The following is a 26,228-nucleotide window of genomic DNA, read 5'->3' as shown; positions in this document are numbered from 1 at the left end:
TTTAATTTACAATACCAACATAATTTTTGTTTAATTAACTATTTTTTGTTTAGCACCATTAGCTTATTTTATTTCGATTAAGGAGCGTAAACTATAGTTGGCTCATATTGACCTGAACAGAACATTTGTGTAGTTGACTCGAACTGGACAGCACGGTTAGGGTTATGTTCCATTAAAAATTCTATTTTGTTTTTTTTTTTCATTCTCATTACTTTCTTTACGCATGCTTGTTATATTCATATAAATATCTTCTCTTCCTACTTTCGCATTCATATCTCCCACGATTATATTTATGTCATATTTTGGTAATCTTCCAATTAGCTCACCGAGTTATTCATAGAACTCATTTTTTTTACAACCATGTCTTTCTCTTCTGTAGAAGTATGTGCATTTTATGCTGATTTTTTTATATTTGTTTTGTTTGTTTATTATGGGAGACCCCATGTAAATGAAACTATTTACTACTTCCAATCCCCCAATGGCTTTAATGTGTTTAAGATTGTTCTGTGCTCTGTCTAAAAGCATGATTTTTGTCTCACTCTTATTTAGTTGTAGACCATACTTTTGGCTTTTCTCCTCAGACATTATGTTTTCCATTTCTTCTTGTTTTAAAGCGATTACTAATGTGTCATCAGCAAATCTTAGGTTACTAATTTCCATCCTCCAAAAGATATTCTACCACTCCAACGATCGATAATTTACTGACATGATATGTTGCTTACGTTGTAATGATAGTATGACATCACGGCAAATGTGTGCAAGTAAAGTCATACTTCTAGGGGCTTTTTCGAAGAACCACTGATATCGAGTTTCCAGTTCATGGAAACATCAAAAGAGAAAGACTTAACAGGATATGTGAAAGATCTGCTGTTTGAGTCATCTTTAAATGCCCGCAATTGTGACACGTATCAAAGTGACGTAGATATAAACGACGAATATGATTATGAAAAACTTTAGTCAGTTACTTCATTATACCACAACCAATTTTTTATACGAATTCGGTTTCGACAAATTGCCGGTTTTTTTTTTACTTTTCTGTCCATGTTTCAGAACGAGTTAGTCCACTGGCACTGTGAAACGCGACCATTCTGCTGCCGTTATTTGTTTATCGATACTGATTACTATCCGCACTAAAATGCATCACTAAAAATTGCATTACAAGGTTTACATTGCACTTGAGGTTTTTCTCCAGCGTGCAATGTCAAATGTGTTTTCAAATAAAATTTCTGGGGAAACTGCCTAAAACAAATTTTGCACTTGTAAGGATTTTCCCCAGTGTGAACTATTTTGTGTCCATCCAAAGAAGTTTTCTTAGTAAACAGTTTAAAACAAATTTCACACTTGTAAGGTTTTTCTCCAGTGTGCAATCTAAAATGTGTTTTCAAATTACTTTTTTGAGAAAACTGCTTAAAACAAATTTCGCACTTGTAAGGATTTTCTCCAGTGTGCACTATTTTGTGTACATCCAAAGAAGTTTTCTGAGTAAACAGCTTAAAACAAATTTCACAGTTATAAGGTTTTTCTCCAGTGTGCAATCTTAAATGTGTTTTCAAATTACATTTCTGAGAAAACTGCTTTAAACAAATATCGCACTTGTAAGGATTTTCTTCAGTGTGAACTTTTTTGTGTCCATCCAAAGAAGTTTTCTTAGTAAACAGTTTAAAACAAATTTCACACTTGTAAGGTTTTTCTCCAGTGTGCAATCTAAAATGTGCTTTCAAACTATTTTTCTGAGAAAACAGCTTAAAACAAATTTCACACTTGTATGGTTTTTCTCCAGTGTGCAATCTAAAATGAGTTTTCAAAATACTTTTCTGAGAGAACTGTTTAAAACAAATTTCGCACTTGTAAGGTTTTTCTCCAATGTGCAAACTAAAATGTGTTTTCAAACTATTTTTCTGAGAAAACTGCTTAAAACAAATTTCGCACTTATAAGGATTTTCTCCAGTGTGAACTATTTTGTGTTCATCCAAAGAATTTTTATGAGTAAACAGCTTAAAACAAATTTCACACTTGTAAGGTTTTTCTCCAGTGTGCAATCTAAGATGTGTTTTCAAATTATTTTTCTGAGAAAACTGCTTTAAACAAATTTCGCACTTATAAGGTTTTTCTTCAGTGTGCAATCTTAAATGTCTTTTCAAATTGCATTTCTGAAAAAACTGCTTTAAACAAATATCGCACTTATAAGGATTTTTACCAGTGTGAACTTTTTTGTGTCCATCCAAAGAAGCTTTCTGAGAAAACTGCTTAAAACAAATTTCGCACTTGTAAGGTTTTTCTCCAGTGTGCAATCTAAAATGTGTTTTCAAATTACCTTTCTGAGAAAACTGCTTTAAACAAATATCGCACTTGTAAGGATTTTCTCCAGTGTGAACTTTTTTGTGTCCATCCAAAGAAGCTTTCTGAGAAAACTGCTTAAAACAAATTTCGCATTTGTAAGGTTTTTCTCCAGTGTGCAATCTAAGATGTGTTTTCAAATTATTTTTCTGAGAAAACTGCTTAAAACAAATTTCGCACTTGTAAGGATTATCTCCAGTGTGAACTATTTTGTGTCCGTCCAAAGAAGCTTTCTGATTAAACAGCTTAAAACAAATTTCACACTTGTAAGGTTTTTCTCCAGTGTGCAATCTAAGATGTGTTTTCAAATTATTTTTCTGAGAAAACTTCTTAAAACAAAATTCACAATTGTAAGATTTTTCTCCTGTGTGAACTAACATGTGATTGTTTATTGACCTATGGACAAGTTGCTTAAAACAAATTTCACATTTTGTTCTTTTTTCTTTAACAAGTTGGCTCGTAGGTTGTTCTTTATTACATGAACATACCGATATTGTTTTCATAATTTCTGATGTGTTGTCTTCTTCAAAAAAGCCTGAAATAAAAAGCAAAATATATATTTTTTATTTTAAGGAAAAATTTAATGCAATATCTAATCCCAATATATATTTAATATTCTGTGCGCACATATCAACTAACACATAATAGGCATTTATAGTAGTCAATGTTTATGTATAGATTAATACTCATTAATTATTATTATATATAAAAGAGAATAAATTTTCTGTAAAACGGTCATTTTCAAGTCTTACGAATCAAAATCCTTTTTATTTACTTGAAAATAATGAACAAGAATTTCCTATAGGTACTTCCAAAAAGTTATGAAAATTCTGCGTCAACTCAGTCAGGTGCAGATATCTATAAACCTGATTTTTTAACATCCCAATTGAATAATAGCTCAGATGTATCCACAGGAAAGAAAAGGAAACCAAACTCTTCTATCACACAATCTCCAATACATAAACCTTTTTTTCCTTTTTAATTCGGACCTACCCAACGTTTACCAGCTAACCCACATAAACAAAATTATCACAATGTAGAAAATAAAAATCAATTAACAAAAAGTGTAACAACTTTTATAATTAATTAATATTTAAAAAAATATTCGTTCAATCGAAGATATAGAAATATTAGACGATAAAACAACAATCACTGGTTTGGAACACGTTTTAGAAACAATAAACAATACTAGCTCCTATTGCTAGAATGCTAGATCTATTATGTCAAATAAATGCAGGTTAATGCAATATAATAATAAAACAATGGATATTGTGCTCATTAGTGAAACGTGGTTAAAAAAACTCTCAATATTCTCTTAGTTGTTATAAGCTTATTAGAAGAGATAGAAACGATGGCTATTCAGGCGTAGCTATTCTAATTCGCAATACAATTACCTTCAGTGAACTAATTCTAAATTATAACTTCAATACCGAAATAGAAATCTGTGGCATCAAAATTAAATTTGAAATAATTGAACTAAGTTTTCCATCCATATACAAATCTCCTAAATCTAAAAGCACAGTAAATGATTGGACAAACATACTCTCACAGGTCGGTGGCCCGTTAATTATAGGTGGAGATTTTAATGCTCATCATTCAATTTGGGGATCTAGTTATAATGATACAATTGGAAAACAACTTATTAAAACTACAGAGAATCTCAATTTTATAGTAATTAATAATGGAGAACCTACTATTTTATCCCAACCAGATCAAAATAAGTCATCTATCCATGTTACATTTGTTACGGCAGATCTAGTCAATAAAATTAATTGGTATATATATCCAGATACTCTAGGACCAAATCATTATGATCTACATATATAAGATTAAAAACATTAATTTACCTACAGAAATTATCCCGAAAAGTAAATGGAATATAAGGCATAAGGAAGGCTAATTGGTCCGTGTACGAAATCTCATCGGAGCAATTATTCAATAACTATCACCAAATAGAAGATACATCAGAGAAATATAATTTTTTGATCGATTGTATAAATTATGCAGCTTAACTGTCAATGCCACAATATAAAGCTTTTAAAGGTAAAATTCGAAATTCTCCGCATTGGTGGAATACAAATTGTGATGATATTATCAAAGAGAGAAAAAAAGCACTTTCAAATTAAATAAATATTCAATAAAAAAACCCTAACTTTGAAAATTACTTGAAATGTCAGGATATCATTTAGCAAAAAGTAATAAAATAAATCTTGGAAACTTAAAAATTCACCTCCACTTTGTGGATCATTTTGTAGTATAGCAAACTTTGATCCTCGTTTAAACCCAGATGATTGCTTAAACTTCGAAGATTATTCCTTCCTTATTACATTCCACAAAAGAAATATAGTACGTCCACTCTATCTTTTCCTGTACGTCATTATTCATTGTCAAACAAGTTAAATCAAAATATTAAATGAAATGTACGTCTATGTGTAGATAATTATCATTGATACCTACTACTGTCAATGTAATAATTACGAAATGATTATTATCCCGGTGGATGTATTTTATAAAGTTAAATTTAGTAAATATGTATATGATTTATTATAATTTTTGTGTATTTGGATTAGTATTCGTCGGGAATAGGATTAAAAAAGATAATTAAGGTGATTAAAAATTGAAAAGAAGATTAAACATTAATCTTAATATTATTTGTACAATCTGTCAAAATAATTAATTTTGTATCAATTTTATTCTATTGTTACATAGCAGTAGTGTCGAACGCGGTTATGATTTGGATAAGTGACCGCTACGGAACCACGTAACTCTGGAACACCTCGTGTTGTTGCCTTATTTTTTTTTTAATTCTTAGTATTATTTTAAGGACTTTTTTGGAAAATAGTAAGTATTCAAATTAGTTTAATATTAAAAAAAAATACAAATAAACTGTTTAAAATATATTTATTTCGTTGAAATCATATAAGTATAACTTTTTACGTGCATACTAAGTAAACACAATTTTTTTTTTTATTGAAGTGTTTATTCTTTTTCACTTTAAGGAGATTGATGGACTCAACATTAAACAGCTTGAACCTCAAACCGACTATTACTAATATAAACATTAATATAGAACGGTAATAAATAAATTTAAAAAGAGTCACAACAAAGTTAATATTGTTAATATTTAACATTACCAACGTTGACAAACGTTGAAACAGTGACACAAGTGCAAATTTTTCACAAATTGAGTTATCAACACTACAATCTTACTAATACTCGTCTTTGTCTGGAAACCAAAAAGTCAGGATTGCAACTCTTTCTTTTGTCACTCATGTGAGTTTGACTCATTTATGGATTCAATTGAAGGAAATAGATCTGTTTAGTGGTTATCGTATGTCACTCAATATTGTACTGAAAGACATTGGTTTTAAAATTGGTATTAAAAATTCTAGCCCAGGATCTGACGAAATATCTTATGCATTCCTTATAAATCTTCCAGCAAATGCTTCTGGATATCTATAATCTGTTATTCTATACGAAACAATTCCCAAAATCTTGGAAAGCAGCAATTGTAATTCCTATTTTAAAACCTAATAAAATAAAGAAGTATCCAAATTCGCATTGACCGATATCTTTAACATCCACCTTGTGCAAACTAATAGAAAAAATACTTAACAAACGTCTGCAATACTTCCTGGAATCCAATAATTTAATATACAAACAACAAAGCGGATTTAGGAAAAACATATGTACAACGGACAACTTGATTAAACTAGAATCGGTCATACACGAGGCATTTGCAAGTAATCGTCAAGAACTGGCCGTCTTCTTTGATATAGTAAAAGCCTATGATACTGTGTGAAAGTATGATGTCCTAAAAATATTAAAACGATGGGGTGTGGACGGAAATCTTCTAGCTTTTATTAAAAATTTTGTTTATGACAGAAATTTTAGAGTTAAACTTACTAATCATTTTTCAAGATCGTATACTCAAGATAACGGAACTCCCCAAGGATCAACACTTAGTGTAACACTTTTCTCGATTGCACTGAATGAAGTTGTTGATAACATTAATACTCCTGTACAAATTGGTTTATGTGCAGATGACCTTGTTCTTTATGTAAGCAATAAAAATAGCCGGATAGCTGCAACTCTTCTGTAAGGATCCATCAAATATTTAGAAAAGTGGTCAGAGAGAACAGGTCTTCGTTTTTCTACAAGAAAAACAAAAGCAATATGTTTTTCAAGAAACAAACAAACAAGTTGGCCAAAATTAATACTATATAATCAAAATTTGCAGTATGTAGAAGAACATCGATTTTTGGGAATGATATTAGATTACAAAACTCACTTGAAAAACCCACATTCAACAATTTAAAAAATCTTGCATGCAAAATATGAACATTCTTAAAGTATTAGCCAATCATAATTGGGGATCTGATACCATACAATTACTAAATATATATAAAACACAGATTCGTATCAAGCTAGATTATGGATCAATAGTCTACAGTTCAGCTAAAGATAGTTTATTAAAGCAATTGGACATCATACAAAATACCGCATTAAGGCTTGCACTTGGAGCCTACAGGACCAGTCCAGTAGAAAGTCTGTACGTAGAAGCTGATGAACCACCTCTTTCAATTAGAAGACAAAGACTAAGCTTACAATATGCAGTTAAAATTGAAGCAAACTCTAATAACCCTGCTTATTCCTACACATTTTTTGACAATTTTCATTTAATTTTTGAACAAAAACCCTTTCTTTCTGCATCATTTAGTAAAAGAATCACAGGTTTCAATTTTCCTAAAGTTATTTCCAATGAAATAAACTACCCTCCTCCTTGGACCATAAAACTACCCAAATGTAATACAAATCTTCTACTATATCCTAAATCTGATACTTCATCACATATAATTCTACAACGGTTTCAAGTGATTAAAGGCAAGTACAAAAGATATTACCAAATATATACAGATGCGTCAAAAACTTCTGAAATGGAAACGGTAGGCGCAGCTTTCGTTGACGAAACAATTAAACATCAGTTCCAGCTACCTAGGGAGTACTCCATATATTCCGCCGAATTTTATGCCATATCTAAAGCCCTACAACATATATTAAACCAGCCCAAATTGGAAGGATTCATTTTCACAGATTCTTTAAGCGCAGTACAAGGAATATTAAGGGTTTACCCAAACCACCCAATACTATGTCAAATTAAAATTGATCTAAAAGAACTTTACAGTAAAAATAAAAGGGTAGAATTTGTTTGGACTCCATCTCATGTAGGCATAATAGGTAATGAAAAAGCTGATCGGGAAGCTAAAGAAGCCAGCTATACGAATAGACCAGATAAAGAGAATCTAGAAATTCCTCATTCCGACATTCAAAACACCATCAAAGAATTTTCAATGAGAATATGGCTCGAAAGATGGAAAAAACTTGACTACAACAAACGCATCAACCCAAATTTGTCACCAAAAGGGATAATGCCACAAAAACGACGAGATCAAGTCATACAACACTGCTTGAGAATAGGACATACCAGGTTTACCCACCAGTACCTAATGAAGAAAGAACAACAAAAACTGTGCTATGTTTGTGATATTCCTCTGACAATCGAACACATTATTGTTAGTTGCCCACTCTATCACCTGGAACGACTTCAAAGTAATTTACCAAGTGATCTTAAAAGTGCTCTGAACTATAGTAAATGTGATAAAGTGACTAAGTTTCTAAAACTAACTAAACTGTACAATTTAATATAAAAATAGACTTAAGTTCTCAATTGTAATTAGTTGTTATAAGCAAACATCTGATTTTATGCACAACTCTTCCCCGACAATAACCTTTCATGGTTGACGTGGTTTACTTAAAAAAAAAGAAAGAGAATGTTTCCTAACAGTTAGAGCCTTCCCACCTAAACAGGTAAGTTATTAATATTCGTAAGTCAAACAAAAACTCAGACCTCAAATGAAAATAAAGATGATATGAGATCTATTTTAGTGGAATAACACAACTCGAACGAAAATAATAATAAGTACACGAATCTCTTAAGGTTGATCTGCACCCCCCAAAAGACAAACTGTAAATTCAAAAAATTTGAAAAAATTTGAGGAGGTATATGTGATAACTAGAAGTATTTTGGCAACTTTTAAGCAAACTTCATGTTTTCGTTTTTGAAAAAACTCAAAAAAACTACTTTTTTCCAAGTATAAAGCGGGAAAACCAAACATAGGATTTTGTTAATTTTTTTACAGCATCAAGATATAATTATAAAAAATACTTATGAATTTTTTGAAAATTTTTGAATTTACAGTTTTGTCCCAATAGGAAAAAATAATATGTTTCGGCTTATAATAAAGTTACCGGTAAGAAACCGAAAATTTTTTTAATAACAACATATATAAAACTGTAAAAGTGGAAAATATTTGCAATAAAACCTTAAATATTTTTTCCTAAACATATGAAAAATCGCGTTAAACAAGAATTATGTCTTGAACTACCGCCTTCAAATTGTAATGTAGGGAGATGGCTCCATCTGAAACAATGGTAGTATTTATCATCGATAGATAGCATTACGTTCGGCTTCGAAACGCTTCAAACTAAACGTCATACTAACAGGGTTGCCATATCAATTACTTTGTACAACACTTTGGCAGATTATAACAAAATTTAATATAAATGTTATCGATTTGAATTTTGAACCGGTCATGCTGAAACTTACAGAGTTACACAATAGTAGATACTGCAACTTTTATTTTGAAAGTACGATATTATAAAATTTACACTCGTAAGTAATATATCTATAAAAAACCTATTTAGTTTTACAAAACTATTTAGGCGTTTTTAGTTAATTATTTTAGTATTTATAAACAATAGTGCTCCTTGCATAACCAGTGGCGTACTCACAATTTTTCTGAGGGTTGGGTTTTGAAATTTTTTTATGCTACCTCCATTGTGAGTCCCTAAAATTTGGGTTTTAGTTTAATTTAAAGTACTAAAGATAGCAGTGCCAAAGATTCAGGTATTCATTATCCTGCCTACCAACTAAAACCACCCTCTCTTACTTGTGTGCATTTGACTGTCGCACGTACCGTACTCCGAAAGGAGTGTGGAGACACGTACCGTACTCCGAAAGAGGTGGGGAGGTCACTGTAAGACTGATGACACTCACTTTTTGGGACACTCCCTTCTCTTATCTAAATCTTATCTATTGTTCTGAAGCAATTTTGTTGTGGCATTTTAAAGTAATTACTATTTTAATGGGAATAAGCCACAATTGAAGGTTAAAATAAGTTTATTAATGTTTGACATTAATCCAACTTATAATACTCCATTTTGGAGACAGCTATCGCCGTATTCCCGTTCTTCTCCGCCAATCCTGCCGGTTTAAGGCATGCTCCTCCTCCAGACCTTTTGATTCCATCGCTCTTCTAATTCCTTCATTCCATGAGCGTCAAGTTCTATCTCTTTTTCTTCTTCCAGGGGGCTTCAATTTGTGAAGTTTTTGGGGCCAAAGTTCGTCAGGCATTCTCAATAGGTGTCCAAACCATTTTTAACCTCTTCTTTCTATTCTGTCAATGACCGTTTCTGTAGCATTCATCTTATATCTTATATATTCGTTGGTCTTCCTTTCCTGCCTTGATGTTCTAGCACTTCTTCTCAAATAATCCATTTCAACTGCTAACAATCTTCTCTTCAGGTCTGCATTAATTGTCCATACTTCAGAGCCATAACAAAGAACTGATTCAACCATGGTTTGCCCTATTCTTTTTTTTGTTCCTTTTGGAAATCTTGACATCCCACCATAAGGAGTTCAGACATACTACAATTTTACGTCCTTGATAAATTCGGTGTTTAATTTCGGTTTGTCCCAAGCCGTTCTTAGCAATGAGTGACATACAGCACCCTTGTTTTAGTCCTTTAGTTACTTTTATTGACTCTGATAGTCTATTTCCGATTTTTAGGTAAGTAGTGTTATCGCTGTATACTTCTGTAATTATTCCTAAAAGGTATGGACTAATGTCGAGTAGTTGTAAAGCTTGTCACAATTTAAGTCTTGGAACTGTATCATATGCCTTTTCTAGGTCGATGAAGGCTAGATGTACTTTGGTACCAACTACTATTCTTTTTTCCATTAATTGTTGGAGTATAAACAAGTTATCAGTGCAAGATCAAAGATTCAAACGTCAATAAACTTATTTTAACCTTCATTTCCGGCTTATTCCCATTAAAATAGTAATCCAGTCGTAGGCCCGGTTGGTGTTTCCATTCTTCTTCTTTCTTTTTAATGACTGCTCGGATGTAATTGTGAACACTATTCCATCCCTCCGTACTTCCCGTCATCTTCACGATTATCTCTCTTACAGTCGCAGGGTTTATACCTATTTCGTTATACATTCTGTTTTTCTCCACTGTAGATCTATTATACTTCAGCATTGTGTGAGTAACAATGTCGGAATATTCGCAGTATAGGAGTTTATCTGTATCTGTCTTTCTGAACCTGTGAAGATACGCCCTAAAACAGACAATCTAACCAGTCTCCTTAGGCTCGGGATCAGCATCTTGGTCCACTGGGCAACATCTGCCTTGTTGTTCTCCTCTTCTTGCCATCTTTCCATTGATCTTTCCCTTTCTTCTTTTTTTTATAGCTGTTGTCAAATGCTCTCTTTTCTCATAGAGATGTGTCTTTTCTACTGCTAGCACATGCAGAGAAACGCAACCCGTGATAGTCCACAATGTCTACGACCTGTCTACTCTTGTCATAAGCCTAATATTAAGTATCTATATCTAAATATAACAAAAAATATTATTAATTATTGTGTATTTATACAATAATTATTATGTTCTACATATTTAACGTGGTAATTTAATTATTCAATTAGCGTTTTGAATTTTTTGTATTGTATGTGAAAGACAAGTTACATTTTCCTACTATTCTTTATATATTTTTTACTTTATATGCTCTGGGGAAGGGGGGTGTAACCCCCAAAACCCCCCTATTTTGTATATTTTGTATTGTGTTGTATGTATTGTATATTAAAATATACTCGCTATATATCGCTACTTCAATACAAAAGAGCCACAAACTGGTAATTGTAAAATTAAGTACATTTACTTTCAAATATAATAAACACTAGAGACCTCGTCCTGTGGACAAGGCATTACAGCCTGCAAGTCATATACTGCAACTATAAATATCTCAGTAACTTTTTGTTTGTCTTTTTCTTTTTCTGACCTTGAAAGAATTTTCTCTTTCATCTGGTTTTTGTTTCGCTTGTAAACTTGGTTTATCGTCAGCATTATTAGAGAATGTACATTCTTCACACTGGTCTTTCTTGGGCTGACAGGAGATATTAAAGTCTATCACAAAAATGTGATCATGCATTTGGTGTGGAATATATTGTTTATCCTCAGAAACACATTTATAAATAGTAACATAATTTCGGTGTAAAGCAGCAATGGTAAGACCGCCTTCTATATATTCGCGTTTAGAACGAGATCTACAATAATGGCTCTCGATTCTCGGAATGGAGTTAATATGACCCCTGACGTCGTCGTAGAGATGGATTAATCTGGTGATGATTATTGTGTCTTCCTCTAAAATTTTCATCCTGAATGCCTTTGACAGTACAGTTATTGTTCTTTTTCACAACAGATCTGATGGTTTTCTCGGAAATATCTAGGGTATTCATGAAGAATATTTTGCATACTCTCTTACGTTCAGTACCTAAAGGCAAATGTATGCGTTGTTAAAATTTTTGCGTGTACTGTCAACGCGTATAATATAACGATACTTTGGTACAATATAGACTTTTTATTAGATATCAGAGCTGGGAACAAATTAATTACAATTAAAAATTGAGTATGCACTTTACTTAAAAGTAAATGTAATTAATTTCCCTCTGTAGCTGTGATGTGATCGTAATATTTTCTTTTTCGAGATAAAAATGTGATTACTTTTCACTATGGTATTAAGAAGCCTAAACAAAATTAAAATAAAAGTACAATCAGTCCCATTAAAAATAATGACCTAATTTGATGAAGAACAAACAAACAATAAACAAATGAACTAATTTGATGAAGACGAAGACATAGTAAAGTGTATTAATCCATAAAGACTGAGATAGTATAAATATTACATAATACCAGATCATTTAATTTTTAACTACATATCAACAAAAATGTAATATAATATGATGTACCAATTTAATGGTAATATGATATTCACAGATATAGCCGCAATAATTTCTTTGTCGATAAAACTGTTTAGATAATTATTATATTCCGAGTGACACAGCAGAGCAGTAAAGTATTATACATAAAGATGGTGTTAAAGATATCTTTGCTTACTTGGTCTACTAGTATTATAAGTTATAGCGTAGGTATTTGATAAAATTACTGTTTACACAACTTTACACAACTTGGCAACTCAGCCAATTGATATAATGATAGAAAACTGCAATTTATGTTCGGGTTTGGAAATATTACAGAGTCATCATGTAGAAATCTACGATTAAGTTAAAAAAATTACCATAGTAGTATGCCGCAGTAGAGCCATCTCTAGGATCAGAAACAAATTAATCGAGGGTGAAGATCAACCTTAAATAATTATTCAACATTGGATAATTTAAAATGTCTCAAAATGCCTCAAAAAATATAATTCCCCAAGCACTGGATAAAACTTGAAATCAAGATACTGGAAAAAATGTAACAGAAACGCAAAGGAAATAAAGGAACACATTTACAAAAAAGTGACAAAGTCACTTTTTTGTGACGATACTGTTCTAATTTTTTCTAGGCACCTCCGAAGAAACAACTCTCATGAAATTGAGGTACAACATATTTTTTCAAAGCCAGCGGGTTCTAGCGAAGGAGACAGTTATTAGACGTATTTAGAAAAAAAAGTAAATTTTTTGAATAGTAATTGTTTCAAAAAATCTATAACAGTATCAATAACTGATACAGAGTTTTTACCTTGTAATAGTCTGGACATGTATTCTCAGCAATTGTGGAGACAGAAAAAATTGTAGTTCCAATAACAGTAAAAATCATCGAAAGATGGTCTTCGCTTGGAAGCGATTGATTTCGCTTGGAAGCGAAAAAGATGATTTAATATGCGCATATGCAGCAAGATATATAACTAACTAATAGAGAGAAGCGTTTAGCAACCGCGCATCACGGAAAATGAGGAAGCCTGCTAAATTGTTAACTGAAATTAAGAAATATTAGCCTTCTATTCATGATTTGTTTGAAGTTCTTCAACCGAAATCTTTCGACATTTGTGAGTGCAGCAAAATAAAATTATGTGCAAGACAGTTTTAAATCGTCAACTTTGGCACTCAATATAGGCACTAGCCCGAAACAATGTTGTGGCACCGCAATAGTTCTTGTTTTAAAGAGAATTATATTCTTTATACCCCCTGCTGAGGCAGATGCAACTTCGAAAAACTATAACACACCTTATACAAAGCAACAGGAGCTACGAAATATCTAGTAAGGCTGCTAGTGACTAAATAAATTAAATAATAGTATATTACTTTATGAGGCGGAGAAGCATGACTTTTCTTGACGCGCCCGATATTACGCGCCGAACGAAGTGAGGCACGTAATAGAGGGCAAGTCAAGAAAAGTCGCTTCTTTGCCGAATGGTAAAAATGAAGACTGTGGACATTGAGGATAAAGAAAATAATATATTATAGAAAGTAATAATTATCAAAATCCCAGACAGTAAAACACGACAAATTAGATCTTTTACGATAATTGGTCAAAATTACATTAAACTGTATAAAAATTATGCATCACTGCGGCCTGAAAATTTCACAGAAAACCGTGAGAAACTGAAAACCGTGAGAAAACCACAGAAAGTGTTACCGAAGCGTCATGGGAATACATTCGATCAGCGCAGTAGCCCAAAAAGTAGCTAGTTATTTAAATTTAAACGATGCAAGCGCATACACGGGTCACTCTTTACGACGAACTTCAGCAACACTTTTAATTGATGGAGGCGGAAATCTAGAATGCCTCAAACGACATGGGGACTGGAAATTAAGCACGGTTGCCGAAGGATATATAGAGAATTCAATAAGAAATAAGAACGATAATGCTCAAAAAATTTTAAACCCTCATGATTCGCCAACATCGGGAATGATTGCTGAAAGTTGTTCTTGACCATCAGTATCATCAACAATTACCAATGCGTATCAAGAGTCGGGAACATTTTTGCACGGTTTCAATTTTGAAAATGCCTCATTAACTAATTGTACTTTTAATATTACTATAAATAAAAATGATGTTTAATTGTTGTTAATGACATTTGTATTGTTGCTTTGTGACATGTTTCATATTGTTGCCATGACGACATTTTTCCCTCCGCCGTAAAGAGATGGGAAAAAAAACTGCTGCCGGCGGAGACATCAAACTTTGACAGGATCAAGTTAGATAAGTAATGTCATCATTATTTGACGTTTAAAGAAAAAATTACATTATTACCTCTGGCAACTGATTTGAATGTGTTCAAAGAATATCTAATAAATACGGAAAATTCTACTCTGAAAAACTAATAAAAAATAATAAAGATATAAAATCATTTGTAACAGATTTAGATTCTGTATATTGCAGAGTACTACTCTTGAATATTGGTAGACCAGGATAATTACAGATGTTGCCGTTTTACTTGTACATAATGTAATTAGAATTTGTGATATTTATAATTAAGTGAGTTTTTAAAGTTAAATAAAGTTAGTTAAACCTCTGAAGCTACAGAAAAACATAACAGTACAGAAATATATTGGACTACCTGGATTTTTTTTATCGAGATCCTAATTTGAATTATTAAGAAATAAAAAATCTTGTTACGTTTTGTAATTTATGTAAACAAAAAGAAAAATATTTTAACATACTTTGTTATTTAATGCAGAGATATCCGTAATTAATGTATTATTTGGAATAAATGAAAAGTACAAAAAAAACCTTTCATTGATTTTTTTTATTTGAACAAACAATTGCTTTAATGTTCAAGTGCCCACTATTTAAGTTTCGTGTAAGAGGGAAGTATAAAGTTTTTGGTAGTTGTCTGCTAAATCAGTGTAAGCATTTAGTAATTATTAAAAACATAAAAATTTATGATTCTCAATACTCTTTTCCTATCCTGCCTCCTGTTGTCTTATACGCCATTTTATGAAAATTATTATTGACATTTGATACTTCAATTTTATCATTTTTTTTTATTTGTATCGGATTTTTATCTTTATCCTGTAATCCTAAGAATAATACTGTGCATACATATGAATATGTAGTTTTCTAAAACATTAACTTTCTATAGTGAAGCCATTCGGAGCAATATAAGATGCTAATAAATATTGTTTGAATGGCGTTTTTGAAAAAAATTTGTTTACTTTTATTGTCAATGAAATACATTAAAACAAAAAAGAGTTCTCCACATCTTGTCTATTAGGACCTATATTATTAGGTGTGAATGGTCAACCCCCTACAATGACACTTGTGAATCATAAATTGTATATTTCCGACTAAGAATCATAAATTGTAAGAAGTTTATTGCGGACGACACTTAAAAAAGGGTATTTAGTTATAGCTACGGTCGGCCAAAACGTAAAAAAACACGTTTTTCAATCTTATTTTCTCTCGTTATAAGCAAATTTACCTCGCTATAGAGGGTTATAGTTCAATAGAAATTTCAAGTTACATCTAATGTACCTCGTTATAAGCGAAAACTCGTAATAACCGTGTTCGTTATAGGGGGAGTATACTCTATATGTTTGGGAAAGTATGTACTATTTCTTTTCATATTTTTACTATTAATATTTTTCTTTTAGTGTACTATAATGTGATCTAATTCAATGCTGTATTCTAACGACTCTGTTAAAATATATTGCTTCCTGTTATTTCGTAAAATTGTTAAACTGGCTATCTCATTTATTATTTTTTAAGTACGGAGAATTTGACTTCTTTTGTTATTTTTGTGTCGCCACAAAACTTACAAGTTTTGTATTAACTTAAATTATCGCCACTCAAAATCGCAACACAATAGAGTGATTTATTGGTGTACCCTCTTTGGTATACAGACCACACGCAACGGTTAGAGGGTTCTTTTCTGGCCATTTTAAGTCCCAAAGTACTTCATCTCAAGACAGCGGACCAAACACATCTAGTTTGAACGGTCTCGTATTATTAGCCTCGGCGTCCCGGGCGTCGTGATGCACCGCTACCAAATCTTCAGCCTGTTACGAATACATCAATATTTCAAAAGGTAAGTCTATATTCTTTGTACAGACAACAATAATGAGTAAGACCAGTTAATTTCTTAATTTATTTACAGTTGTATTTGCTATTTTCCGCTAATTCATTTACAAACACAATATTGCATTTTTTCTTCATGATTATTTATCTAATATCATTTAACCAGCGACCTCTTAAGGTTTATACAAAACATTTGGTCCTTCGAGCCGGATGATAAATAATTTTAACTTTGATTCAATTTATTTCATTGTGTTTCAATTAATTCATTTTAATTAATTGTTTTTTGTTTCTTTTCTATTTAAGCTTGATTCGGTCATTTGCGCATTATTTTTAAAATTAATTTACATAATTAAATTGGATCATATTTATATAGCAATTTTTAAATTTATTTCTATTTTTATAATTCATAATTTCAGTAGGTAAAATACTTTTATATATATTTTAATTAATATCATACATTAATTATACATATATATTACATTTACGATTGATTGTTTTACATTTTTACATTGTTTTTGTGCTGAGTTTTGTGAATTATTTTCATTCCACTTGTATCATACTTTCCAACTCCAACAAATGCAACTTTTCGCGCCATACTCGGCATTCTCTAGATTCAAGGAGGCCTATGAAACGCATTCAAGTATCAAAACCACACGCCTTCATTATTATTCATAGCCAGGGTAGATTTTCATAAATCTCACAACCTTGTTTAGATTGAATTTATTGCCTTCTTCTACTCGCTTTCGATTATCGCTATTTCATCGAACTTTTGTCGTTGGTTAATCCACATAATTTTTGTGTACGTGGCCTGATTCCACCCCATTCGGAGCGACGAATTGTACGATTCGCGAATCACGGTCTCGCGTTTTGCTTCGTCTGTTAACCAACCGTCAAATTTATCTTGTTCCTTTAGACAATCACTTCTTCAAATACCAACATTTCTAATCTGCTTCAAAAACACATTTAATATCCTCGTCTATTTCGTGCTTTGTGTTCTGGTTCTCACCATTCATATAAATGTTCGTATTTTTTGGGACTAAACGGCTTCAAGAACTTTTCTCGTTGGTTAATCCACATAATTCTTGTGTACGTGGCCTGATTCCACCTCCATTCGGAGCGACGAATTGTACGGTTGGCGAATCACGGTCTCGCGTTTTGCTTCGTTTGTTAACCAACGCTCAAATTCATCTTGTTCCTTTAGACAACCACTTTTTCAAATACTAACATTTCTATTTTGCTACACAACCACATTTAATGTCCTCGTCTATTTCTTTCCACATAGTTGATACAGATCAAATATGTTTTCGCATCTTTCTTATAATTCGTATCCTGCTAGATACAGCCTCCACAGCCAATTTTATTTCAGTGATCTACCAAATCACGCATTTTGGTAATCAGATCTTATAGACATACTCATAGGGGTTGAATTGGTTTTTCGTTTCGTAAATTTTGGTCAAAATTCTTGGCGAACCAAATCATCCTGTGGCCTTAGAAATCATTTTCAATTATGTTCTATAAGTGCGAGTCTCTACGACTTATTCTATATTTTATTTCACATCTTTCGTTACTTCTATGTATACAAACATAGATCTTTTCTACAAAGGTTTTGGGAAGTCGAAAAGAGTAGGCACCTGTTAGTTTTGTCCCAACACGACGAAGCTCGTGAAGGATATTTCTCAGTTGTTGATTTTTCAAAAATTAACAAGCCGATTTTCTGTTATTCCACCGTTTCTGCAACCCAATCCTCCTTATTTATCTTTTTCTCTTGTTTATATTCGCTACTTATTCTTTATTCTTATGCATATCTTCATTTTGTATGCTAGAGAATCGTTTCAGGAAACTTCCGAATCTCAAAGAGACATATGTTGCACTCATGGAAGATTTTGTTACTTCTCAACATATGATACCGGTTTCTGAATCCGATTTTAAATCGATTATTTCTTATAACTCTCAGACAGTTTTCAAAAAACAAATTTTTATTTCGCTTCTTTTATCCAAAATTCGTACTAGCTTCGACGGCAATCTATATGACGTTCGAGGTGTGTCGCTAATCGACGCTTTTGATACTGGTCCTAAAAGGGCATCTCGTTCTTTACTTAATTTACGATATCTTCGTTGTTGTTTTATTTGCGATATAAAGCAAACGTATCGACACATTAAAGTAAATGAGGAATTTTGGAACTATAAAAGGGGTTCTCTGGAGATCGGACTTTTTAAACCTCTCCAAGAGTTTTTACTACGTATCGTTACTAACGGTACTTCTTCGTTTTATTTCGCTTATAAACTCTACAAGAGTAACGCTTAGTTTTTAATGCTAAATGGTTTTCCGCTAGGCAGTGGGCCAGCAACCATTTCGACGGACTTACGTCAGAATCACACTACATGTGATTCTCTTTGATCTACTCACCTTCTGCTGTGAGAATTTGCTTAGCTTTTAAAGCACGATACGATGGTTTTCCGCTAGGCAGTGGGCCAGCAACCATCTCGACGGACTTACGTCAGAATCACACTACAAGTGATTCTCTTTGATCTACTCACCTTCTGCAGTGAGAACTTGCTTAGCTTTTAAAGCACGATACGATGGTTTTCCGCTAGACAGTGGACCAGCAGCCATCTCGACGGACTTAAGTCAGAATCACGCTACAAGTGATTATCTTTGATACTACTCACCTTCTGCAACACTCGCTTAGCTTTTAAAGCTCGATGGTTTTTCGCTAGACAAATCGACAACGTCAGCAACCATCTTTAATGATTTTCAGGCTTTGGCTTAGACATTTTGACATGTTGTTCGTTGACAAAGAGGAAACTTTCATTTTTACGGTACTGGGCCTAAAATGGAATCCTATGACTGATGTCTTTTCTCATTCTTCTTGTCCTTTGACAAATCGTGCACAAAGCGGGCTATTCGTTCGTAAATCAGTCGTATTTTTGTTGCTATCCTCTTGTTTTTATTCATTTTCCATGTCTTTTTGCTAGTCAAACGTCTTTTAAAACCGTTGTGGTACTTCAATGTATCCTGGGATGATGAAACATCTAACCAGATACATCTGACCTCTGTACTTGTATGTGTTACATTTCTGGTGTTATTTCTATACAGGAACATCTATCGCAAGATCGGAGCTCTTGGCAGCTATACTGCTGACTGATCTAGTCACTTTTGTCAACGAGTCTAGTCCAATTTTCATGCTCGCTCTGTCTCGACAAGATTGGAACTCTTGGCAACCATATTGCTGGCTGATCTAGTCACCTTTGTCAAAGAGTTCTCCTTCCGATATTTCGATTCCGATATCGAAGATTGCGCTCTCTTTAGCTAATTTTTCTACCCATAAATTGTCAATCGTATTAAACACATACAAGAACTGATACCACATTCTACTCGGCATTATATGCTTTCTAATCAACACCTCTCTGATTGTGTTATTCGTGTTTTATCACTGGCACAATTATTACAATTTTCACCAAACTGGTCTTTTCCTACCGTGGAGCTCGTCGAAATATCATTACTTCCCGGCTGTCATTGAAGACTTGAAATGGGACACCACGCCGAGATTTCGACGCAGTTCTTTTTGCCTTTTCGCACCCCACGGAATTCTTTTAGGAAAAGGGGCCAACGGTATTATGTATGACACAGTCTTTCTAGTTTAGTCGGTCGAAAAATTCTACTGATTCGACGCTATTCTTTTCTAATTGATGACATTGTACGCGTTGTTAATCTAAGCACAGGATTAGATGGCATCCAAGAATGTTCTGTGGTCAAAATATGACCGCCGCTTATTTGTCAATTCATATTTTACTCTTACTTAGTTCTTTATTAGTATATCGATCTTTTCATGTCTATTCTTTATACTTATCCTTTCAGCTGTTCTTAAAAACATTCGTTTTTGGCGCGGGAGAATGTTTGGGAAAGTATGTACTATTTCTTTTCATATTTTTACTATTAATATTTTTCTTTTAGTGTACTATAATGTGATCTAATTCAATGCTGTATTCTAACGACTGTGTTAAAATATATTGCTTCCTGTTATTTCGTAAAATTGTTAAACTGGCTATCTCATTTATTATGTTTTAAGTACGGAGAATTTGACTTCTTTTGTTATTTTTGTGTCGCCAATACACACAAGTGTATTGGCGACACTCAAAATCGCAACACAATAGAATGATTTATTGGTGAACTGTCTTTGGTATACAGACCACACGCAACGGTTAGAGGGTTCTTTTCTGACCGTCTTAAGTCTCAAAACACTTCATCCCAAGACAGCGGACCAAACATCTAGTTTGATCTATCTCGTATTATTGGCCTCGGCGTCCCGGGCGTCGTGATGCACCGCTACCAAATTTTCAGCCTGTTACGAATACATCAATATTTCAAAAGGTAAGTCTATATTCTTTGTACAGACAACAATAATGAGTAAGACCAGTTAATGTCTTAATTTATTTACAGTTGTATTTGCAATTTTTCGCTAATTCATTTACAAACAAAATATTGCATTTTTTCTTCATGATTATTTATCTAATATCATTTAACCAGCGACCTCTTATACAAAACAATATATAACTCTAACTCTTAAGTTATCGATTTTAATATTTTTACTACCTTTAAATATTATTTTATAGGATGTTATTTCCAATAATGGATGATGTGTCTAACATGAAAGTACGAGAGTTCCTAAACTTCAAAATCTAGTCATATTTCACATATGAAAAAATGTACTTATTCTAGTAATTATTCTATTTTTAGTATTACCTAGGTAAAATCTCATTTTCTGTTCTATTTTTGCAATAATACTTATAAATTAATCCAGAAGAAATTAAAATATATATTAGTATTTATTGGTCAGCATACCTACATACATAATATAGGTACCTAATACATAATATGCACTTATATCTTAAATATTAAATTTTCTAAAAATATTTCCACCAGAGTTATACTAAAGTTAGTGGCAACATCGAAGGAAGCTCGATTGTCTATTAACCCTCTCATGTATAATTTTACGAAAACATTTTTTTTTCTTAGAAAAATTATTTTATTGCAAATTATTAAAAATTAACATTAGAAAATAGTATTTTAAGAGAAAAAACATAAAATTTTTTTCTTAAAACCTAAAAATACTCCGTCCACTCTAGTGGTCACTATGCACTTGCGGAATCGCGGAAGCGTCAGTTACTGGTATGAAAGTAGTCAAAGCACGATGGACACAGCGGCTCGTTGCACCTTTTGCGGATGTATTTTATTTTTCTTTTGCAAGCTTTAGAGTGACATCTTCGAGCATTTGGTATATCAATTAGTTGTGGCCAGTGCCCCCAATTACTTTGTCTAATTTCAGGAGGTGCATGATGATTCGGTTTCTTCTTCTTCAAAATGGGAGGTGGTGTACCAGAAGAAGCTCTACCTCGTTTATTTTCTTTCTGTGTTCCCAAATTTATTAATGCTCTGGCAATACTTGCTTTAAATTCAAGCACATTTTTTTTTGATTTCCGTTTTTCTTGTACAAAATCCATGCATTTACAACAAGAACATCCATAAAATGCATAAAAACTCTTATGTACCAGCGTTTGTTTCTTCTCCTTAGAGGATACAGGGCCAACAACTGGTCCATCAGGTCTACTCCTACCTTCTTCTTCTTCAGGTTCCTTCTCCTATCGGAGGTTGGAAATCATCATCGCTATCTTAATTTTATTGGCCGCGTTTCTGAATAATTCCTACTCCTACCATATTTCTGTTATAAAACTGAACAGAAAATGGTCTGTTCACTTCTATAGTAGTCTTAGTAGATTTACACCAGTGTTTTGTTTTATTCTGAGGTTCTATTCCAGCACAATTAGAAACAATGTAAATAGTCTTGTTGTCTAGCCATTTAGAAACAATTATATTGCCACCTTCAGTACTTGCAACGGATGAAGTTCCCCTACCCTCTTGTTTCATTTGTTAATCTGTTTTCATAACAGAATTACAATTTTGTAGTCGATTCAATCCGAGAGTTCCTGTCGCCCATATACCTCTTTTATGCAGTTCTTTGATAAGAGGAAGTGAGCAAAATAAATTATCAAAAAATACTTTATGGTTGATTCTATCCAAGTCGTCAGTTAGACGCAAAACTACATCAGCGCACGCTCCAAGTTTACTAATTTGACTTCTGTCTCCTGAGGCTCCTTGGTAAACCTCAAAACGATACATATATCCACTAATTCCAGCTCTTACCCAAACTTTGACTCCCCACTTTTTAGGTTTTTTTGGTAAGTATTGCTTTATATCTAATTTTCCTTTTAGTGGAATAATTTGCTCATCAACTGATTGGTATTCCTCTGGATCTGTGGCACCTAAAAAGTTTTTCTGAATTTTATACAAAAATGGTTGGATTTTTCGCAAGTTGTCCATGTTATTTTGATTTACATTATCATTATTTACGAAATGTAAAAACCTCAAAATAGATCTAAATCTATTAACAGGCATAGCATCTGCAATAAGGTCCATCATCAGGCCATTATCACTTTACCAGTAAAGCCACATTCTGGGATATCTGATGTATGCCATCACTAAATTTATGCCCAAGAAAGCATATAACTCATATTTTGTAAAACCAAAATTTAATTTATTGTTTTGGCCAGCATATAAATTGATCTGAAAGACGATATCATCCATTATGTCTGCGGTGAACAGTGATAAAAAATAATCAATTGGATTGTTTCCTTGAACATGAATATTTTCTGTTCTTCTAAACTCTAAACTGTGGCAAAGTTGCTGGCCCATACATGCTGTCATTATTGCACCATTTCCAGTCTTTTTCTCAGCCTTTTTTGATTTTTTCTCTTGACTTTTATGTTTTGATTAAAATGCCAAAATACGCTGAGCTAATGGAATGTCATCTTCACTCATATCATCGTCACTGTTTTCTGGCTGTATTTCTTCTAAGTCATTTTCATCAATTTGGTCTTAAGCCATTACATGTTCGAGTGAATATGTCTCTTCGTCATTGTAATCAGATTCTAAATCTGAACCTTCTGGTAAATCATAAATAATAATGTCATCATTGTCAATACCTATAATTTCTTCATTTTCTGGTAAACATAAAGGTATTTCATCCCTATTGTCATCTTCATCAGCAAAAAGTACTTTCTGAAATAGAATAAAATTTCCCATTGAAGAAGTAATATTATGTGAATAAATAAAATTTATTTATTTGTACTAAAATAATTATAAGTAAGTAGATAAAAAAATGCCCTCGAAAATCCCTGATTCAATAATAAATCTTTGACAAGAAAATAACAAAAAATTTTTGAACAAGAAAGTTACTACCTCTCTGAAAATTATACTCATAAAACATACCACAAGAGTGAAATTCTAAATTATATATTACATGACGTCCAGTCTAGTGGACATGACTTCAAGGTGATGTTTTCAGTGAGTTTTCAATTATTTTGAAATTATAACAAGGGCCAATTGTGTAAAAGACATAATTCTATAAGAAAAATATTTTCTTACCTTTTTGTTTGCTTTTCCATATTTCCATAAAAACTATGGGTACTTATTTCAGGCAATTCACAGGTGGCCATCGCTGTCAGGTTATTTATAGATACTAACATAAACAAACTTTGAATTTCAAAATAAATATTGTAGATGGCGGTAGTAGTTACTTGATTAGAGTCCACTGAAAAGGATTTCATGCATTTTGCACAAGTTTCATAGAATTAAAATATATTTTTTGGAGTTAAAAAATCTGTCCACTGCAGTGGACTCAATGTGGGAGAGGGTTAAATGAATGTGAAGTGTATATAGGAAAGATCTAGTAGTGGTTAGATGTATGTTTTTTGTATACACTCTGACGCCTTATTAGCTGTAATGTGAGGAACGCTCCATTGATTATTAAATGTACAGATATTATTTTTTTTATCTAAAATATTTTTGAAATATATAGAGTACATTGTAAATTGTATATTATAAAAGAAGTTGTTCTTAGTGTTTTTTAAAAGTTGGAAGTTTTATATATGGAGAATGTAAAGATGCTTTAATGATAGTGAGATATATCTATAGTCTTTAGTTTGCAATTTCCATCTTTGATGTATCCTCTAGTAGTTGGTCTTTCCATTGCATTTTTGGTATTACCAAAACAGTTTCTAACTGCAACTTTAGAAGCCTCATACTACAAAAGTTTAAATTGTTCACAAAAATTGTCACAAAATAATAATTGTGACAACAATACAGTTAAGTTTTTATAAATCTGAACTTATCTGAATCATAGAAAAAAACTTTATTTAGTGCAACTATGGCTACATGTATGTTAAGAAGCAGAATACATTTGTTTCAAATTTCAATACTTTCTATTTCTATAGATCATATCCTTTGTCTTTATACCATACTCTTCACTAGCACCCAATAACATAAATTGTCATGAAATGAACAAAGAAAACATTATATATACTAAGACAGAAATACCCCAACATGTAACACTGTAGTGACATTTATAGCAAAACTTACAGAAAAAATCAAGCTTATAAAGCTGAAATCCATTGAACATTTTTAAAACCATAATACAGAATAAAAAATTCACACTTTTATTATTGATCTCACCTGAATTATATTCGTCTGGTTCATTCTTCAAGACTCCCAAATTGGGAGATGTAGATAACTGTCTCTTTATATATTTTGAGTCACCTTCAGAAACCTCTTCTCTAATTTCAGCTTTTACTGCCATAACTAATAAAAATAGAAATTAAATCACATTGTTTACTAGGATTCTATTGTCTTACCTGAGCTATCTTCTGGTACATTCCCTAAGTCATCCAGATTAAGGGATGTGGATAGCTGATTTTTTATATATCTTAAGTTATCTTCAACAAACTCATCCTTAATTTCAGCTTTTACTTCCATAGCTAACAAAGGTAATTTCAGACGGTACCCCTCAAAAAAAATTTTATAAATTGTGCTGAAAGAAAAAAGAAAAGCTCAAATCAAATACAAAGAGAGAAATCTTGGCTTTTAAGGCAAAAGCAGAGAACTACGAACTAGGAACCAAAGAATATAGACTATATTCTTTGTACGAACTACGAGACTAGCGCCATAGTATAAAAAAGAACTGTAAACTGTGCTAGCGCAATACAAGTACACTTGTACCAGTGAGTGTACTATGCACTTGTACTCACTGTGCCTGGGACGGTGGGATGTTTTTCACATTTGGCCCCAGTAAAAGCCTCAACCTCAAAAAATGAGTTTGGCAGATAAATTTATGACTTTGTTCGGTGCTATGACCTTATGACCATACTAACTCGAAAATCGATGCCATCATGGTACCAAAGAATATAGACGTGAAAACAAGGTATGATTAAAGAATATAGAGGCTTAATAAGCTTATTTATATTCTTTGGTATGATATTTATATTGCGCATGACATTTGACAGCTAAGACAGGCATGCGACGTAGACAAGAACCCTCGGATCAGTCAACAATTTTTTTTTAAATATTTTAACAATTTACCGCGTTTTTCTTCAGTTAAAGCATTATAGTGTTTTAAAAAGTACCTGCGGTGTTTAGTTGCTTTTTAGATTATTATATTGCGTAGTAGTTTTTTTGTAAAACTTAGAGGTTCACTTGTTTTTAGTGCTTTGATGTACCTACGGCATCAAATGATATGGATTGTTTACGTTTTTTCGTTGTTGTTTCCTGCACATAATTTTACTTTTTTGTATATAGA

General features: G+C 32.4%; 1 protein-coding gene across 2 annotated transcripts; it reads right to left on the bottom strand.

Annotated features, from left to right (window-relative positions):
- LOC140443736 (uncharacterized) lies at positions 1-25,902 on the bottom strand. 2 transcript variants are annotated; one of them, XM_072535143.1, is made up of 4 exons: positions 25,681-25,902; positions 25,288-25,463; positions 25,109-25,234; positions 1-2,872 (listed from the first exon to the last, which is right to left on the bottom strand). In XM_072535143.1, exons 2-4 carry the CDS (start codon positions 25,406-25,408, stop codon positions 1,131-1,133), a joined length of 1,989 nt encoding a protein of 662 aa, XP_072391244.1. In that variant the 5' UTR covers positions 25,409-25,463; positions 25,681-25,902; the 3' UTR covers positions 1-1,130. The 2 variants fall into 2 exon arrangements, with proteins under 2 accessions (XP_072391244.1, XP_072391243.1); XM_072535142.1 differs by having other exon boundaries at positions 25,804-25,902.
- Between the last annotated feature and the right edge of the window lie 326 nt (positions 25,903-26,228).

This window comes from Diabrotica undecimpunctata, chromosome 6 (assembly GCF_040954645.1).
Source record: "Diabrotica undecimpunctata isolate CICGRU chromosome 6, icDiaUnde3, whole genome shotgun sequence".
NCBI classification, from domain to species: Eukaryota; Metazoa; Arthropoda; class Insecta; order Coleoptera; family Chrysomelidae; genus Diabrotica; species Diabrotica undecimpunctata.
The sequence above is the reverse complement of the archived record's forward strand: the minus strand, read 5'-3'. Positions and strand labels throughout refer to the sequence as shown.

What these genes read in the sequence shown, in the direction of transcription:
- LOC140443736 (XM_072535142.1), bottom strand. Translation starts at nt 25,823, where the DNA reads ATGATGGCATCGATTTTCGA. An exon ending in TGTACCAGAAGATAGCTCAG is followed by an intron (nt 25,235 to 25,287) that starts GTAAGACAATAG and finishes TATTTTTATTAG; the next exon opens with TTATGGCAGTAAAAGCTGAA. An exon ending in ACCAGACGAATATAATTCAG is followed by an intron (nt 2,873 to 25,108) that starts GTGAGATCAATA and finishes TTTTTATTTCAG; the next exon opens with GCTTTTTTGAAGAAGACAAC.